At 34.0% G+C, this 16,365-nt stretch overlaps 2 protein-coding genes across 4 annotated transcripts in view; one reads left to right on the forward strand and one right to left on the reverse strand.

Moving 5' to 3' along the window:
• LOC149787544 (synapsin-like) overlaps positions 1-16,365 on the forward strand; it is a 406,386-nt gene that overhangs the window by 287,330 nt on the left and 102,691 nt on the right. The window lies entirely within an intron of this gene.
• The window catches only part of LOC149787548 (metalloproteinase inhibitor 4-like), a 28,915-nt gene that overhangs the window by 10,943 nt on the left and 1,607 nt on the right, over positions 1-16,365 (reverse strand). The window contains exon 1 of one of the 2 annotated variants that reach the window (XM_089973689.1): positions 2,591-2,732. The exons of the other annotated variant lie outside the window; for it this stretch is intronic. Within the exon in view, the coding sequence (XP_089829815.1) occupies positions 2,591-2,616 (26 nt within the window). The 5' untranslated portion in view covers positions 2,617-2,732. Of the gene's footprint in view, positions 1-2,590; positions 2,733-16,365 lie in introns of those variants that run through there. 2 annotated transcript variants of the gene reach the window in all.

A 16,365-nucleotide genomic window follows, 5' to 3' on the forward strand; every position in this document is an offset into this window, starting at 1 on the left:
TTATAAAGGAAAACATTTTTAAAAAACTTAATTTTTGTTTAAATTCTTAATTTCAGTAATATATGTGTTTAGATTCAGCATATATTGAGATCCACACTGGGGAGAAAGATTGTGTTCCCTTGAATATGTAGCATTTATCATATACCCAGTGCCTAATGGCAAAGCATCAACGATCCAGATCTGCCATCATATCATACATTAGCAGATCAAGGTCTATGCTGGTTGTATAAAACCATAAATGAAAGGGAACAGTGTTGTGCATACATTATCATCCTTTTTTATATATAAAAAAATGCACTTTTATTTAAAACATAATGGGGAATAATAGAGTTTTATTAAAATGTGATTTTGATTTTTAACGTAGCTTTAACAATTTTTCAGTCATATTGCTATGATGTCTGCAGTGTGGCAGTTTATAGTGATGTCTAGCACTGGGACATCATGCCGCAGACATGTAGCATGATGTCCCACCCAGTCACATTATCCTGACACCAGGCCGACCAGTCCTAACACAAACCTCTTAATGCTGAGCACCAAGCGAGGCAGCTGTTGGTGCCATTTTTTAAGTCTCTGGTATGACTCGGCTGGGTATTGAACCCATGACCTCCCACATCCGAGGTGGACGCTCTAACCACTAGGCCACTGGAGCGGTGTTTTATTAAAAGCTACATAGGATTGCAGTAAACAAGTAAGGATGTGTTTCCTCACAAGATGAGGACCAGTTTTGACACCAAACATCACAAAGAAAGCTTTAATTACAGACGCTGGTACTCAGCAAAGTCATGCATGAATACACTACATAGTATACATGCATATATTACACAAGGATGTGTGTGTGTGTGTGTGTGTGTGTGTGTGTGTGTGTGTGTGTGTGTGTGTGTGTGTGTGTGTGTGTGTGTGCGTGCGTGCGTGCGTGCGTGCGTGCGTGCGTGCGTGCGTGCGTGTGTGTGCACGTGCGTGCGTGTGTGCATGTGCATGCATGTGTGTTTTAAGGGTTTATGGCAACTTGCATTATCCTGGCTTTGAAGTTCTGATTAAAATGGAAATTTAAAAATTACAGAAAATTCAGGAAGATAAGCGCTCTGAACACATGTAAGTATGTATTCCTACAAGGTAAAATAAAATGGTAAAGGTGTTAAAATGAAGTTAAAGGTACATAAAAATATAAGATACAGAAAAGAAAAAAGAATATAATCCTAAAATATAAAGTCAGATTTGTTATATATACACGCATTCTTTGAAAAACTATTTTATCAAATGGCTATTTGAGTTCAGTAGGAAAACATCTTTCGTCAAACTGCATGGAAGTTGATTTACTCAGCACATAAAGAGAATTTTAAAAATATTGTATATTGTTTAAAACTCAATAAATGAATACAATAATTTAAGTGGAGAAAAGGTTTGTGACAGATGGTATGTGAGTCTCTCAAAGTGCAGTAAGAATTATTGTTTACTGATTGTACACTGCCTTCTCAGGTTCATGAAATATTAAGTGTGACTGCAAACAGGTCAGTGTTGTGTATCGTAGGGTCACTTCATTTTTTTGAATGACTGAAACAAACAGATATGTAATTGTCACTTTGTAATTGATTTTTTTTGTTGTTGTTGTTGTTGTGGGGTTTAACACCATTTTTCAGCACACGATAGGCTATACATGGCGGCCAGTATTAATGGTGGAGGAAGAACCCGGGAAAACCCCGGAAAGAACCACCGACCCTCGAGAAGCTACTGGCAAGCTTTCTCACATACCCACATTGGCTGAATCTTAGACTCGAACCGCCGCAGACAGAGGTGAGATGGCAGTGATCCGTAACGAAGAGTGCTTTAGACCACTCGGCCACCCGGGGCCCCCTTTGTAATTGAAGCTGTATAATTGTCACTTTGTAATTGAAGCTATGTAATTGCCACTTTGCTGCGATCGATTAAAAAATTCTGACTTGAAATGTAAATATAAAAATATTTTTTTTATTGACTTTAGATGCATATATAATTTCAATGTCATGCTAAAAGAAAACAATTTCACTAGAGATGGAAACCATCATAAATAGTTACACCTATTTGCCTCATCCCTACTTCCATCTGCTCTCCAGGGCTCCATTTAGAATATGAAACCTTTGTTTTCAACAATTCATTCTTCTGAACTATCGTGTCAAATATCCCAATCATTCATTCAGGTGGATGGAGTTATGTTACAGAGGATGGGACTATATTACCTATTAAAATGTGACCCATCCCATCCCCCTTTGGTCGGGTGAGGGTGTGTGTATGTATGCATCCAGGATCTGAAACCTGCATAGCCATCTACACATCCTCCTAAAGTCCTACAAAATACCATTCCACTTCAAATATAATGTTGATGGACAAATCTATCACAATACATCCCCAGAAGAAGAAAATGCAAAATGCAAAGATGCTGTAGCATACAGTAGAAATGAACAAATGGATCCTTTCTGAAAAATCAATATGTATCATAAAGTAGAATTTTCTAGACAAGGTTGTATGAATTAAATACAAGCAGCAGTTTATGACAAAGAAAGAAGATAATATTGGTATCATATCTGCATGCAATGAAACAATTAAGATAACCTACCCTGTGGAGATTCCTTTGTATAACATTGAAGTTTCAGTAAATCACAGGATATTTTACAGTTTCCAGACTCAAGTGGAATCTGCTTCTAGTACAGGCTGAACTGAGAATCAATATTGGGCTGTTTATATACTCCCTATCTCCCCCCCCCCTCCATAATGTCTGATTTTCTAGCTGCATTTGATAGTATGTGGGTGTCCCTCACTGTTACCATATACATCCACTTAGTTGATCACCTTTTTATATATCAAAGACCAGCTGAGTTTAGTCAGAATGGCTGTGTAAGATTTACACTTAGCTGATATACAATTAATTGGAACAATTTGGAATTAGACTACACACTTATAGGTTACCTGTATGGAAAAAGGGCTTGTGTGTGTGCAATGCTATTTAGAAATAGTGAGGCCCTAAGCTATGAAGGGGCCATATTTGGTATAAAATAAATTTGAGAGGCACCTTCAGACTGTGAGTTTAGACTGTGAGGCCCTAAGCTATAGCTTGTTTAGTTTATACCTAAATCAGTCACTGTGTGTGTGTGTGTGTGTGTGTGTGTGTGTGTGTCAGTGATATAATGCATTGTTATATATGTCTCAGTGCTCATTGTATTGAAAGGTTAGAAATCCTATTGATTATGCCAGCAACATAAATTTCACAAGAAATTTGTAATCATATTTAATTTTTGCCACAAATGAGACAGAATTTCCAAGTGAAACTTTACCAGAAGTTAAGCCAATAACTGACAATTACTATGGCAAAAGAATCCACATTTTCAAGATCAGATTCAGAGGAAAAGAAATAAAAACCTACCTTGAAAGTCCATATGGGAATTTTTGTAAACTGTCATTGTACTGTACATAGGACATGATTTTATCAGTGTATTCAGAGAAAAATAGAGATAGTATTATCATAGAAAGAATTCCACCACTTTGACTAGGTTTAATGAATTGACCCAGTGTAGATTTTGTTTGTTCCATTAAAGTTGTGCAGTTTCTGGGTACAAAATATTACATATTTTACTCTGTAATTTTTTTACCTTCAAATTTGTGTGTGCATATTGTCACTCAGTACAAATTGTCATTACTTTTTATACTTTAATTTTTTTTGCAATTAACTTGTTTCCTTTATTAATTTTCTTTACAATTAACTTGTTTCCTTTATTAATTTTCTTTACAATTAACTTGTTTCCTTTATTAATTTTCTTTACAATTAACTTGTTTCCTTTATTAATTTTCTTTACAGTTAACTTGTTTCCTTTATTAATTTTCTTTACAATTAACTTGTTTCCTTATTTAATTTTATTTACAATTAACTTGTTTCCTTTATTAATTTTATTTACAGAATATACTTATGAGCTGAAGTTCTGATTAAAATTCTTTTTGTAATTTTTTCTATGTCTTAAAAACTAATTTGTAAAAATGTACAGAAAATCACTGACAATCTATTTGATGGTCTGCATCAGTCGCAGCATTATTGTTAATAATTCTTGATGCAATGCAGTATTTATTCTAACAAGTACAGAACACAGTTATTACTAATGATGAGGGACATTTTTACATCTATAGTGTATAAAAATATCGGCACAAAACAGAAGCTGTTCACCACAACAGATGAATGAGAATTAATTAAGTAGGTGTACATCACATGGAAACAGAAGTCAATTAGACTCTCCTGGTAACAGAAAAGTGCAAGGGATTTTGACTATGACTTCTCGCGAAGGTATTTTTATGTGCATTTTTTTTAGATTATTTGCTTTACATTTTTTTCTCACACATGCTTCTACCAGAGTAGGGAAATTGCCTGTTAAAAGATTTGTGATAATTTGGAATGGATTGGGCTAGAGACTGGACTGTATACACTCAGTTATAAGTTAGATCTGACTGCAGATTTCATAGACCTAAATCTGCCATTGCATAATACATCGGCAGATTTGGATCAATGTACACTGTAGTTTGTTAGGTCTATGCAGTTAGGAGTAATCAATAGAACAAACAAAACAGACACTGATTTGCTGGCACATTATAATGGCAGATCAGTGTCTATGCTGTTTGCAGTTGAACCCTAAAGGTGAGCATAAACAGCATCCAAACTGTTTAAAGCATGCAGTATCATCTTCCATAAGCAGTGCCCTGGCAGACCATGTGCTAGGCAGTTGTTTAAAATCTTCTGTTGAATGAATACTGCATTTATCAAAATATGTCTGTTGTGCATTTGACAAAATTTGTGATTGAAATATAGGTCAGTTCCAAAAAACAACTGTAAAAGTATTTGAAAATGCTTGGTAGTCTTCGAAAAATACTTAAATTTACAAAACAAATGCATTTAATTTTAAAAACATGAATTCAATTACATAAATATCATGAAAGAAAATAAAAGATCCATTAAGGAAACTTGTCTTACTGGAATTTGAATTTCATATTAGGCTGTGTACACATTGAGTAAGGCTACCAGCTGGGTCCCTTACATGCTCATTGGTCCTTATTTGGGACTGTAAGCACTTCATGATGAAAATCAATGGGTGCTGTGTTGACTGGGCTGATAAATAAAAGTTGGTGATGTTCTCTGCAACACTTGCAAACAAGACATTACCATAAACACCATACATCCCACATAAATGTGTAATAATCAAAGAACTCTGTATTGTGTTTGTTGAAAGATAGTATCTGAGTTTACTAATGGTAAGGAACATTATCATCAATTTGCATTACAATCATGGTTATCAACAATACAATTCATAAAATGGTATGTTTCTAGTCTTAAAACAAATAAAAATTGCTTATTGAATGTATATTATTTTCCATTTAGTAACAAAAAAAGAACTAGTGCCAAATGCAAAATGCCCAGGATCTGGCAACTGATAAAAATGCCTATGCTTTTAATCTCTGAGCTCTATAGTCACCGCCACCAATATTGTTACAGACTTGTAGAGCTTAAAACCAACCTCAGCTTGATCAATGAGTAAAATTTCTTAAGAATAAAAACCTTAAAAAGATATAATATTGATTTATGAATGTATTTAGAATAAGTGTTTACTCAAACATGAATACTGGAGGTGTTAGATTCTTTGAAAATATGAGACAGCTATCTCCTTAATAAACTGATGTTGCTATTACTATTGCACCTCTACCCTAATGCCTCAAACTGATGTTGATATTACTATTGCACCTCTACCCTAATGCCTCAAACTGATGTTGATATTACTATTGCACCTCTACCCTAATGCCTCAAACTGATGTTGATATTACTATTGCACCTCTACCCTAATGCCTCAAACTGATGTTGATATTACTATTGCACCTCTACCCTAATGCCTCAAACTGATGTTGCTATTACTATTGCACCTCTACCCTAATGCCTCAAACTGATGTTGATATTACTATTGCACCTCTACCCTAATGCCTCAAACTGATGTTGATATTACTATTGCACCTCTACCCTAATGCCTCAAACTGATGTTGATATTACTATTGCACCTCTACCCTAATGCCTCAAACTGATGTTGCTATTACTATTGCACCTCTACCCTAATGCCTCAAACTGATGTTGATATTACTATTGCACCTCTACCCTAATGCCTCAAACTGATGTTGATATTACTATTGCACCTCTACCCTAATGCCTCAAACTGATGTTGATATTACTATTGCACCTCTACCCTAATGCCTCAAACTGATGTTGATATTACTATTGCACCTCTACCCTAATGCCTCAGGCTGGTGTAGATGTGATGTCTGCACCTCTACCCTAATGCCTCAAACTGATGTTGATATTACTATTGCACCTCTACCCTAATGCCTCAGTATCAGGAAAGTTGCAAGTAACATTGTAAGGCATGTATTACAATGTACTAATAAGAAACATAGACATTGCTCACTTTGGGATCATGGAATAGAAAGGAGTAGGCCAGATGCACTCTCCTACAAGTCACAGGAGGTGACTAATGGAGGCAGGAGCCAAAGTGGCTCACTGGTTGACATGCCAGACTTGGGACCACAAGGGTGTGAGTTTAAATTCTACCATTGGATCATTCTGGTTCAGCTACTTGTTGCATGTCTTGGGCAAGGCATTTTACTGGATTTCTTTAGCACCAAATAATCTTGTGTTTCTGTGGTGTAAAACACCAAACCAATAAAAAATAAATGCATTGGTTTCATTTGATGTGGTTTTATTTATTTCCTTGGATTCTTTAACTGATCAGCAGAATGCCAGAAGCAGGTAGACTAATTATCTTTCTTTTACTGCCTCCAGAGGGCATGGGGATGTAGAATGGGGTTTTATAATGCACCCTCCTGCATGTCATAAAAGACAGCTAATGGAGTTAACTTATAATACATGCCTTGACACAGTTCCAACAGATATGGTCTTAAAAACTTTTGTAGAAAATATAAATAATAAAAAAAAATGTGACTTGGTATTATTGGAATGAATTGACTCCTTTTGGCTTTTATCTTTTGTACTTCTTTTGGATGCCTGCTGTTACATGGCACAACATGGATACAGGTTTTATCCAAATGAGGCACACAATCTGCAGTCCCCATCTCAGCATGTTTTTGTCATGTTGTTGAAAGGTGGGGCCAAAGCAGTGGAGGAAGGTTGAATTTTATTCAGGTTATATATCCTTGATTCCTTTATTATTATTTATTGTCACTCCTGGGAAACATGAACTATGCAAATCAACAATCTGCTATTCAAAGAAAATTCAAACTGCATACCTATTACAAAGAAGCCCTACAGCTAATGTGTTAATGTTTAATCAACATGAAAGAGAGCTCGTTTTAATTATCTGCATGCAAACACTTAAGTATCTGACAGTTTTGTACCTATATAGCTCCTTAAATCAATTTAAATAAGCTTCACTGTTAATTATCTGGAACAAATTTAGTACAATAATTGTTCTTGTTTCTCCATAAAGTACTTTGCAAATTCATTGTTTTATGGTTAGTTCAATTTTGTTGTTGTTGTCTTCTTGGTTTGTTTATTACACCATCTTATTATAAACATAATCATAGACATCATAAACCTTATTTTACCTGTACTTATCAAAATTACCAATTTTACCTGTACTTATCAAAATTACCAATTTTACCTGTACTTATCAAAATTACCAATTCGATGAAGCTCAGAAAGAGTAATTCAACACGCCAAAAATAAAAAGTCACTGTGACCTTTTATATGTTTATTATTCATTCTTTATCATCCTATTACATTAAAACACATCAAACTTTGAATGTGAGTGTATAATAATGGTAAAGGTCAACAATATCCAATGTAGGTCAAGGTGACCTTTTTACACTTAAATAATTTTTTTATTTTCACATATTCATTTATTATACCATTCATGTCTTAGACTTAATCACATCCATCAGACTTTGTGGATGCGTCTTCAAGAATGTAACTTTATGATACACAAAGTAAATCACTGTGATCTAGTTTTCATTCTTTATAAACCGTGTCACAAAAAAATATATTACCTCATATCTCGGACATACATTAAATTTAACAAGAAGTTCACACCCTTGGAAAAAGTAGACTCTACATTCTATACTTTATGTGAAAAAAATGAATATTTGACCTGGGTCTTCCAACATTTTTTTTTAAATCTCAAAAAGCTCTGTATGTTGACCCAACTTAAGTGATAAAATACTATGGCTCATACAAAATAAAACAAATATTTGAATTTTATGGGTTGCCTTGAAAGGTCCTTGAGTTCATTGACAAATTACCTGTGTATTTCCCAAAACTCATTGATTTTATCTTAATGAATACAAAAACATTCAAAATCCAATAAATTACACCACTTTTGAAATCAGATTTATTTTGTAATTGAAATGTTTCCTCAAAAAATGAATAGGTAAATACATAAAATGGGATAAAACTGGGTCGATATCAAATGACAACTTACATGGTCATGTATCATTTGGAGCATGTACCATTTACTTTAGTAGAGCACTTTGTGTATGTGTTTTGGATTTGTAACAGCTTTTAAAAATTTTCAGCCATATCACTATGATGTCTGCAGTGTGAGTTTATAGTGATGTCTAGCACTGGGGCATCATGTGGCAAACATGGAACATCATGTCCCACCCAGTCACATTATCCTGACACCAGTCTGACCAGTTCTAACACTAACCACTTAATGTTGATCACCAAGCAAGGCAACTGCTAGTACCATTGTATAAGTATGACTCATCCGGGGTTTGAACCCATGACCACCCACATCTGAGGTGGATGCTCTAACCACTTAGGCCACTGTAGTGATCCAGTATATATATATAACACACTCCTTGAACCACTTGCCATATATAATCATGTATAAGATGAATCCAATTACTAACTGCACAGATCCAGATCAGCCATTACATAGAGCACCAGCAGATCTGGGTCTGTCTGCAGTTTGTTAGGAGTAATCAGCAGAACTAACAAAATATACCCTGATTTGCAGGTGCATTATGCAATGGTGGATCAGGATCTTTGTTGCTTGTAGTTTGACTTGACTTATAAGTGAGTATATATGGTAGTGAAGTCCTTGAAAACTCCTTGAGAAGCAACTCTTTTGGGAGTTACAACAATATAAATATAATTTCACTGTGTTATATTTTGGGATTTGAATGACTACATCACCAAAATGCATTTAAACTGATATCCTCAATATCTTCAGCTCGTCAATCTTGCTAGATTAATACGTTGTAATATCACAGTACCAAATGTAAGTCAATGTGACCTGTTTTGGATGATGAAAAACTATTAAACATATTTAACCTATATATTTGACATTACATGCCCAATACTCATAACTCTGAGTAAATCAATACCCAACTAGCCAAAATAACTAATTACATGGTGTAACTACAGTTACCAAGTCTAACTATATTTGCAAAGTGTAACTATATTTGCCTCTGATAATGATATAAATACTAGTCCCACGTGAAGTTTAGAAAGAATGTGAAGTGGGTGAGTTAATTTGTGTGGGGTTATTTTTGTTTGCTTATGATATGTTTGACATATCAAACACTTTTGTATTGATGACAACATCAGCATTGACTTTCTGATGATCAACCCTGGGATTTATGTCAAAGTCCTGTGTCTCACATATCTTCTACATCGTTTGCTATATTTAGCTGAAACTTTTGGATTATGATGTCTTTAAGTTTTTACCCAGGTTTGCTTGAATCTTCATGCCTTACCTCAGAAAATCAAGTTGTGATATCACCATTACCAGGCCAGACATATCACTCTTCGGAACCTTGTGAGAAACACCTTGATAGTTTTTTTTTGAAATTTTATTTTAGTCTCTGCCGTAGTTATTTAAGGTTGTGGTGGTTTTTATCTGACACAACATTTCATGGTTGATTGCTTTGCTAATTTAGTCTGTTTTTCAAGTTATTATTGTAGTTGTCAAAACTGGATTGCTAGTGAAAAGGTTATTTCATAATTTATAGTGCCAAGTTGTTGTTTTAGGGTTTAATGCCATTTTTCAGCACACGACAGGCTATATATGGCAGCCAGTATTTATGGTGGAGGACGAACCCTTGAAAATAATGGAAAGAACCACCAACTCACGAGAAGCTACTGGCAAGCTTTCTCACATACCCACATTGGCCGAATCTGAGACTCGAACCCACGCAGACAGAGGTGAGATGGCAGTGATCTGTAATGGAGAGCACTTTAGACCACTCCGCCACTCAGGGCCCCTTATAGTGCCAAGATGCATTTGTGTAGTTTTTGTGTGCATGCAATTCAGAACAAAAAAAGGTTTTATTGGTTTGGTCCAGAATTTTTGTTTGCCCGTTTTAAGTTGGGTGCATTATGTCACGGCGTTGATTGTTAAGAATTGCTTGTTTGGTCCATAACTTTGTAATCATTGGAGAGATTTTCATGAAACAACATGACTAGCTGATGTTTTTTATATCCCATGAATACCAGCTGGCTTAAGGTCAATGTCATAGGAGGGAGAAATGTAATTCTGTGAATTGTACCCATGTTTGAAGCATAATCTTGGAGCCATTGAAGAACAAAGTTTTAGCCAGTTATATGTATATAGTCCAAAACAGTGTTGGGGGTTTATGAGACTCCAAAAGTGTGTTTTGAGGTCGGGGGGGGGGCAGTGTGCATTACCAAAAAAAGAGGTGTCATCCAGTTGAGAATAAGTTATCTTTTCATATAAACCTAGACAAAATTATTATAAATTCTAATCTGAAGAAAAAAACAATTAACCTTTTTTCTCCAAAACATCTAATACAATTTTTAAAAAAAATAGTTGTAGAATTAGCGTTCTCAAATATGAATGCCATATACTTACACATTAAACACTCACATGATCACAACCACACTTATATTAAATAAATACATACATCAAATTTCTGTCTTTAAAATCCATTGGCTATCCAAAGATATGCAGTCTTGGCTGCTCACAGTAGTTAAATTGGGGGTTTGAAGGCAATGAAAGTGTCATTAGTGTTAATCTTTGCACTCACTAGATACTGGATAGTGATGTTACCAAAAATTCCCAGCTAGATTCTCTGAGCAAATTCTGGTCAGAACAGAATTGCTCATAACAACCATAATGCTAGAACTGTATCTGATGCCGTCTGACTATGAGATATACTTGTCTGTATAAATCCTTACAGGTAATACAGTAGTAATAAATGCCTCTGTTCTGTAAAGGTGTTAACACTTTATCAACACAAATCAAACTGCAAACACAAACGTGCATGTAGCGTATTCAAATTGGGTTGTTCTACTTTGTGTACTTTACCTATGCAAATTAGCTAAATGGATTCACCCACAGTAGAATTTGACATGGCACATCACCTAGCTTTGTCAAATTAAATAATCTCTAACCACCTTAACTTTTAATTGCCTTATATTAGCTACATGCCCTGAGGAAAGGTGAGATTTAAGCAGGGTGGTTTGCTGAGCATCAGACTCATAGGGTTATAAGCTTGATCCCCACTCATTGGGGTCTGCTGCCTCAGTGTGTCCTTAAGAAAGGCACTTGGCTTCCATTTCCTTGGAATGATGTAGCCAGGAATTTGTTGAAAGTGCCTTAAAATCAACGATAACAAACCTTTTTCCATGTTTAGAACAAAACTAATAAAAATGAAAGAACTTCATTGATATATAGTATTCTGTAATGCAGCCCCCTCCCCCCATTATAATTCCCAGTATAGTGCAGTACCACTATGGATTCTATGACCAATTATGACCAATATTAATGTATGTATCCATTTATTAGGGCAGATTTAAAATGGTGGAGTGTGTTGCCAAAATTAATGTATGTATCCATTTATTAGGGTTTAATAGCATGCATCACAATGCTGGCTAAAAGATTAGCTGATTCAGGGTTAAATTCTAAAAATGTAAATATAATGAATTGTACAACAAAAAAAAATTAAGATTTGACCAACATTAAATCATTGTACCATTGTGCTTTAATTGGTATGTCAAATAAATGTCAACGAGTTTAAAGAAAACACATAAAGTATTAAAAGTATTATATTTTTTTTCTTCTATTAAAAGAATATTATTTGACAATTTGACAAACTTAAAAGCAAAAATACCATGCCAGGAACAAATATATTTAATTTCCATGAGCTAATATTGTTATCATGCATTTGACTACTGTTTTACTTAATTGTCCCGTTTGCCTCCCTCCCCCACCCCCCAAAAAAAAGAACACTAAATTTTCATCATTTTCAGTGTACTGTGCATGTGTTGGGGCTTGGATGGTTGGTAATTGCTTGTTGTAAAGAGCAAAAAATGTGTGTGTATGTATTTTGGGGGATGAATGTTTGTTACATAGCCTATGATACAGAGCAATAACATTTCATCTTGTCTGACTTTGTGTATGTGTGGTGGGGATTGGCTGGTTGCTGCATAGCTTGTTGTACAGGGCTGTAAGACTGTAAACATAGTTTATCTTGTCTGGCCTAGCCTGTAATAAAGGAGGAGTTATGCTCAATTTCCCATAATGACATGGCCTTGGATGCAACACATTTGGTACCACCTTCTCAGGCTTGTAAATATATGTACTGGGGCTTCTAGTAGGTGGGTATGTCATTAATTAATTAGTTAGCAATAGGAATGGTATTTGAAAAATCCTCATATAACCCACAATACACCATCAGCAATATGTATGTAATCAACAAAGCAGTAAATACACATATTCTTGGATGTGTGTTTGAACACACACACACACACACACATATATATATATATATACATACACACATGCACAGACATACACACATATATACACAGATATATATATATATATATATATATATATATATATATATATATATATATATATATATATATATATATATATATATATATATATATATATATATATATATATATATATATATATATATATATAAGATGACAGAGTATAACATTGGCATTACTAGGAAAAAGAAAATTAAAATATGTACATTAATGACTGCCTACATATTGTTTCATTGTGAAAAAGTTCATGCATACACTTTTCCATTTCATTTGCTTCAGTTTCAGTTTGCAGCATGACTCATTTTTCATGAATGTATTAATAATATTTTGACCTTTGATTTGATTTAGTTCATTAGACTTTTAAGAATGCCTTAAGAAACCAAATATTTTCAATTTATTTTTTAACATGTAAGTAATTCATGACTTTAAAGCATCTTTGAAATAAAAAGAAACTGTTTTACTTCTCATATAAATGCAAATCAATGACTAATATACCAGGTAGATATGATGAATCAAAAACACCAGCCTAGACGACGATGAATCAAAAACACCAGCCTAGACGACGATGAATCAAAAACATCAGCCTAGACGACGATGAATCAAAAACACCAGCCTAGACGACGATGAATCAAAAACATCAGCCTATAAGAGGGCATTAGAAAGGGTGGTAGGCCTTAATTCAGTGACTACTTACAAAGATGTACAAATAATATGGTACACAAACCAATGGTGGTAGAGGTGTTAGAAGGCTGGTTAGGGCAATGCCGGATGAGATTTTGAAATAAAATGTGCACTTCTGTCTGAAGAATTTTAATGAATATATATGTTGTTGTCATGTATGCATAACTGGGAGAGAGACGGACAGACAGAGACAGAGAGACAGACAGAGACACAGTGAGAACACTTTTTGGATGAAAAATGCATTATTAGATAGCATTTTGATTACTGGTACATACAAATTCATGGATGTTCATAGTATTTCATCAAATTTAAATCAAGACACTGGCATTCAGCACAGACATAGTTCATTCTATACTTGATATCATGAGATGATAAAAAATTTATCATGTATAATACTTATGCTGAAATTTGTAAATATAAAAATGTACAAATGAATATTGCAATGTAAGAATAATGTACTTACTTGTTTATAACCAATACAAATGGATCATACAATATAAGAATTACTTATCTATAACTAATATTTGATTGTGATCAGTCAATGTTGGCTGAGATCTGGCACCCCACAAAACATTGTCAGATCAAGTGTCCAATTTCACCAAACATCACAGAATTTATTTCTCAAATTGGTTGTAACAATTTTTATTCTTCATGTAACATTCTAACAGGCATAAGGAATTAATATACAGTGATAAACAAAATCCTGAATTAACTTCAGAAGAGTTCTGCCTTGTCCCTGAGGAAATTATGAGGACTTCATCAAATTTGAAGAATTCAGTGACAATGTTTTCAAAAAGGAGGAGGTTTCCACATGTAATATTTTAAACTAAAATGTGATTTTGCATCCTTGCTTCTGTGTGTGTGTGTGTGTGTGTTTGTTTGTATGTGTGTGTGTGTGTGTGTTTGTATGTGTCTGTATGTGTGTGTGTGTGTGTGTGTGTGTGTGTGTGTGTGTGTGTGTGTATGTGTGCATGTGTGTCTGTGTGTGTGTCTGTGTGTCTGTGTGTGTGTGTGTGTGTACATCATCTCCTCATTATAACACTGTCCATGGGAGTCAGAATATACTGCATTATAGTGAGACGACCATATTATGATGTACATTCAGTTTTACTACCACTTAAATGCAATGAGATCGATGACTATAACAGGAACTGTGTTATAACGTTGGGCCTTGTAGTAAGGAAGCATTGTCTGGTACTACCAGGTGTGTTTAGATAATACAATACAGGCATAAGAAATAAAAATAAAGGCAAAAAAGTGAAATCCTAGATGTACAAGGTCAGATTTTTCATATAACCTACACTCCTGCATCCTGATTATCACAGAACATGCCTCTTGGTAAAAATGTTGTCTTCATTAATCAGCGCTGTATGGTGCATATGTTTAAACCAGGTCTATTCTACATGATGAAAGTATCGATTATTTTATTTCTTTATAAAATGATACATGCCACTAAGTAGATTTGTAACTGATTGGAAATTGGCAGTTGGTGATAAGAAGACCAGACATAATCAATCCTGTTGAAGAAAACTTGAATTATTAATCATTTTTTAATTTCTCTTCTTGTGTTGAACTTAGATTTTCACTTAAATTGCAATGATTCATCCATAAATGCAGATAACAGTTGTCCATATTCAAATATCTCCAACTTAAAAGTCATACCTTAAAAATCAATTTAAAATTTGTATTAAAGCAGCATGCTACCTTGATTTTCTGAGTCATTCATCATTCATATGAAAGGCCCATTTCCAGGTGTTTGGAAAATATTTCAAAATAATTTACCGTGAAAGATCAAATAACAACAATTAATCATGATATTAGGATCTGATACAGTGTGGAAGAAATTGCTTAGGATTTTGTCCACAGACACACAGATAGACTAATACAACAATTCTTTGATGATGAATGTATGGCCTTGATTATAAGTTCATCCCCACCCCATTTTTAACAGGCTTTTTGCACATTTTTATTGAAAAGCCTTTTTTATTATAAGCCAACACACCTCTACTTCACAAATTTTTTTACAAGGGAGGCACCCAGAATCTGTTGGAGAAATCCTGTACATATATTCAGACTGGATCACAATGTCTCCTTAGAAAATATGGATATATTACTATCAACATATGACTGATTATTGTTTTAAAATATTTATTTCTTTGAACAAGTCTGGATAATTTATATTACACTGTTTTGGATAATTTATGTTACATTATTTTGAATTATTTATGTAACAAATTTTTTAATTTAACATTGCTACATACAGTGCTTAATCATTATAACACTGTTCATTAAAAAACATCCATTATAGTGTATCTCATTATAAAGGTGTGCTTATTCTGAGTTATTACAGTAACATAATCCATGTTACATTGATGTCTCCATCTTTTTTTTTAAAGAAGGAGATGAACATGCGTAGTAGAACTTAATGATCAACTATCAACTTTTAATTAGATTATCTATTTAGTTTATGGTTTTGTTAGAAGAACTCTTGAAAAACCATGTTACTAGTCTGTCTATAAATTTGCTGGATTCATTCAGTATACACTATTTACTGATATTCTGTATACACTGTTTACTGATTCTGTATACACTGTTTACTGATATTCTGTATACACTGTTTACTGATATTCTGTATACACTGTTTACTGATATTCTGTATACACTGTTTACTGATATTCTGTATACACTATTTACTGATATTCTCTATACACTATTTACTGATTTTCTGTCAAAATATGTAAAGTAGGAGGCAATTTCATGTTACACATATTTGCTGTTTGTAAGGAACAAATGACTGCTTTATTTATAAGGCTGTTAATGGGATCCAGATAAATGACCTATATTAGATGTGGGGATGCCTTAGTTATACA

This window comes from Sinohyriopsis cumingii, chromosome 11, assembly GCF_028554795.1.
Source record: "Sinohyriopsis cumingii isolate HCF-2022 chromosome 11, ASM2855479v2, whole genome shotgun sequence".
Lineage (NCBI taxonomy): Eukaryota > Metazoa > Mollusca > Bivalvia > Unionida > Unionidae > Sinohyriopsis > Sinohyriopsis cumingii.